The 286-nt window shown below is 54.9% G+C and overlaps 1 protein-coding gene across 1 annotated transcript in view; it reads left to right on the top strand.

The window, feature by feature from the left end:
- Positions 1-286, top strand: part of LOC119592506 (transmembrane protein 26-like) — a gene marked incomplete in the record, with an annotated part of 7,474 nt that overhangs the window by 3,864 nt on the left and 3,324 nt on the right. The window contains 1 exon segment of the mRNA XM_037941355.1: positions 114-248. Within this exon segment, the coding sequence (XP_037797283.1) occupies positions 114-248 (135 nt within the window).

The following is a 286-nucleotide window of genomic DNA, read 5'->3' as shown; positions in this document are numbered from 1 at the left end:
CATCACAGCAACAAAAGAAAGTCCTTCGCTCAATTCTTATAGGCCTCTGTAAACAGCTGAAAGCAGCTGCACAGTGCACATTTAAACAGAAAGGTCCCATTTCCCGTGCACAGGCGAGCTGACCCGCGAGCAGTTGTCGCAGCTGCTGCTCGCCTACATGGCCATGGCGGCTGACATCATCGAGCTGTTCGACTGCTTCAAGATGGAAACCGTCGTCTACCACCACGAGCTCATCTTCGCCACGCTGGGTGAGGGAAAGGGGGCCGCCTCTGGTTCACGTATGCCA

The sequence above is a fragment of the Penaeus monodon genome, chromosome 30 (genome assembly GCF_015228065.2).
Source record: "Penaeus monodon isolate SGIC_2016 chromosome 30, NSTDA_Pmon_1, whole genome shotgun sequence".
Lineage (NCBI taxonomy): Eukaryota > Metazoa > Arthropoda > Malacostraca > Decapoda > Penaeidae > Penaeus > Penaeus monodon.
This window is presented reverse-complemented; position numbering and strand designations above follow the sequence as displayed.